The sequence below is a fragment of the Orycteropus afer genome, unplaced genomic scaffold (assembly GCF_000298275.1).
Source record: "Orycteropus afer afer isolate SDZICR_OR568_19922 unplaced genomic scaffold, OryAfe1.0 scaffold00061, whole genome shotgun sequence".
NCBI lineage: Eukaryota > Metazoa > Chordata > Mammalia > Tubulidentata > Orycteropodidae > Orycteropus > Orycteropus afer.
The window spans coordinates 330,345-333,616 of NW_006921648.1; the positions used below are offsets into that span (position 1 = coordinate 330,345).

Sequence of the window (3,272 nt, forward strand, 5' to 3'; positions counted from 1 at the left end):
CCCCAGTGTCGCCCGTTCCCCCTGCAGGTTACACTCGCCCCCTGGTGTTGCCGGTTCCCCCGTTACACTCACCCCCCAGTGTCGCCCGTTCCCCCGGCAGGTTACACTCACCCCCCGGTGTCGCCCGTTCCCCCTGCAGGTTACACTCATCCCCCAGTGTCGCTGGTTCCCCCCGCAGGTTACACTCGCCCCCTGGTGCTGGTTGCTCACAGTGGGGTACACTTGCCCCCTGGTGGTGCTGGTTGCTCGTGCTGGGGGACAGAGTGGTGACCGCAGCCTTTCAGCAGCTCCTGAGGTGTTGCTGCTGTGCCCCGGCCTCTGGCCTTCCCAGGCGGCATGTGTTCGGACTGTTGGGCAGCCCTTGGCTCCACTCTGTGCCCCGACTGGCTGGAAGGAGAGCCCTGTGCGGCCCCTGCTGTGGGTGGGGGTGCAAGTGGGTGAGCGAGGCCAATGCCAGGGTTTTGTTCTCGTCCTCGCAGGGAGAGGTTCATTCCGGCCGATCCAGTCCTCTCTGACGAAAGCAGCCCTGTCAAGGCCGATTGTGCCCAAGGTCCTTCCAGCCCAGGCCACCAGTCAGCTGGCCAGTAAGTTTTAGTAATCGGATGTGGTGGTGGCCACCACACTGGGTTTTTGAGTGACATTTGTTTGCAAGGTGTTCACCTTTTTTTCAAGCCACTGCATGTCATTTCCTTTCTAAGACAACATGTGACACGTCGGCCCTCATATTGAAATGTGGTGTAAAGCAGTAGCTGTTGCACAGCTGCCTGGGACATTTTTCAAGGTGTCTGTAGAGTGGAGGTGTGAAGTGTCCTTTCTGCCACCAGGTGCCATTGACTTGGCCGCTAAGAGTGCTGGCATCATTCCTGGGAGCCCTCTTCCTGTCTTGGATGCCGAGGGCTTGGCAGGTATCCCTCCTCTGTCCTCAGATGATGTGACCTCAGCTACCACCATCCAGGATCCCACCGGAACCCCCCAGAATGGACACACCATCTCCACTGTGAGTATACGTGTGTCTAGTTACCGACTGGTTACTCCGGGGATTGGAAGCCCATGTTCTGAGCTGTGGCCACGTAGGGGCCCAGCTTCTACCTCTCCAGAGGGTGGCCCATGGGCTAAAGTGTCCGGGAGGAGAGTTGTGGGGTGATAGGAGACCAGAAGCTGGGACTGGCACCTGCGAGGGATGGGCTCATCTTGTGCCTCTGGCACAGCCAGCACCCAGTGCACCCGCGAGTAACGGGGCCAGGCGGTATGTCCTTACTCACGCCGGCCAACAGCATGGCCTGTTAGACAGGCTTGAGGAGGGGCCCAGCGACCCATCAGGATCCTCAGGAGCCTGGCCTTGCTGGGCGATGCCGAGTCAGCTTCTTGGGGTTGGTACCCGTCCTTGAGCGCAGGGACCGCCTGGCCTCCTCCAGGAGCACTTTGTGGCGTGTCTGGCCTCACTGGGGTCTGTTCATGGAGCCTCTGCTGCCGGGCAGCTGGTGGCATTGCTGTGCTTTCCTTCAGAGTTCATGGGGGTGGGCTGCTCACGGGTGCTTCTGACGTTCCCCTAGGATGCGGGTTCGAGCAGTCCCTTCATCAGCGTCCCCTCGAGGCTCGAGCCGGAGTCAGAAGCAGCAGCGGACGGCTTCCAGGTAGGAGTGTGTGCTTGGGTAGAGAAGCACTGCCCAGGCCCCCGTCTGGCTCCTGAGGCCCTGCCCTCCCTGCTCCTCTCTCAGATCGCTGGGACCTTCAGGGTTGTGAATGAGGCTCGGTGCCGGCAGTGCCGTCCTCTATCTGTCCCTGGTACACACATGAGCCTGGGGGGACTCGGCGTGCTGCGGACAGGGAGGGGTCAGCTGGCCGCCCTCCCTGGCACCCACTCTGTGTGTGCGCTGCAGTCCTTGAGGAGGAGACCTGGCTGCCGGGGCCTGGCCTTCCTACTCACCGTCTCCATGGTGGGCTCGGGCACCAGACTGCACCGTGTGCTGCTTGGTGGCCGGGCCAACTCTGCTGACGTGTGCTCCCTGGTCGCATCCTGTCAGTAACGAGGGCTGACCGACGCGCTCTCTTTCAGGCTGCTTCTGCCCTCTCCTTAGCCGAGCTGCCCAAAGCGCCACTCCAAAACGGCCTCTCAGCGCCACTGCCCAACTCGGAAGGTGCCAGCACTCGGCTCTCTCCGCCCAATGTCTCTGCTCTGCTGGACCTCTCCCTCCCGGGGCCCCCAGAGGACGTGCTCTCGCAGGGCGAGCCTGCCACGCATATCAGCGACTCCATCATCGACCTGGCCATTGGCTCTGGCCAGTACGGTGAGGGGTGAGGGCGGTGAGGGCGGCATCGCGGCCCTGCCCCGCTCACACCCATGCTTCTGTCATGGCCACGCCCCTGTCACAGCCCCGTCCCCTCACGGCCCCTTCACGCCCCACACTGTCATGGCCCCGCCCCCTCACAGCCCTATGCCCTCATGGCCACACTCTCACAGCCCATCCCACTCGGCCCTGCAGGAAGGGCCAGGTCCAAACTCTCGGTCAGCTCTGCTCGGAGCCTCCACTCCACCAAGAGCAGCTGCTGCCTGATTCCAGCAGGTGGTGAGCAGGGAGGTCAGGCTCTGGCTCGAGGCTTTGATGGGTTTGTAGGAACTTCCCCAGCCTTGAGACCAAGAGTGGGGCCCAGTGAGCCCCCTCCAGCCTGGTGGACCAGCTCCAAGCGGTTCTGAATCTCGTGGCTTCAGGCCGTGGGTCAGGCAATGCGGGTTCAAGCCTATGAGCACATGGCCTTGGCGAGCCATCAGCGGGGGGCGCCCCCTTCCCTCGGCCACCAGTGGGAGTTGTGCCGTCCTGGCACCGCCCAGACGTGGCCTGTGAGCGAACCGTCTCCCTCGATGTTCCCTCTTCTCAGAGCCTTTGTTGCCAAGAGCAGCCACTCTGAGGCCAGCTCCCTGCACGGGCGGGTTTCGGGCCCGACTGCCCCACTGCCTCCTGGTGGGAGCTTGGGGAATCGGACTGCTCTGCACCCTTGCGTGCCCTCTGACCACGACTTTGGCTTGCAGGTGAAGGCATCTCCCTTTCTCCAGCAAAACTGAATGGCAGTGACAGTTCTAAGAGTCTGTCATCCCCGTCCAGCAGCCCCCAGCCCGCTTGGATTGCCTCTCCCACTCATGACCCCCAGTGGTACCCCAGCGACTCCACCGACTCGTCACTCAGCAGCCTCTTTGGTGAGCGTCCGGTGGCTCAGCAGGGGCCCCCACGCTGTCCCCACGGGGAGGGACGGGCGGTGTCAGAGACGGGTCCCCC

At 62.9% G+C, this 3,272-nt stretch overlaps 1 protein-coding gene across 1 annotated transcript in view; it reads left to right on the forward strand.

Annotated features, from left to right (window-relative positions):
- CRAMP1 (cramped chromatin regulator homolog 1) overlaps positions 1 to 3,272 on the forward strand; it is a 34,446-nt gene that overhangs the window by 27,018 nt on the left and 4,156 nt on the right. Inside the window, exons 14-18 of the mRNA XM_007939647.1 lie at positions 480 to 584; positions 825 to 997; positions 1,554 to 1,634; positions 2,057 to 2,288; positions 3,029 to 3,193. Of these exons, the coding sequence (XP_007937838.1) occupies positions 480 to 584; positions 825 to 997; positions 1,554 to 1,634; positions 2,057 to 2,288; positions 3,029 to 3,193 (756 nt within the window). The remainder of the gene's footprint in view (positions 1 to 479; positions 585 to 824; positions 998 to 1,553; positions 1,635 to 2,056; positions 2,289 to 3,028; positions 3,194 to 3,272) is intronic.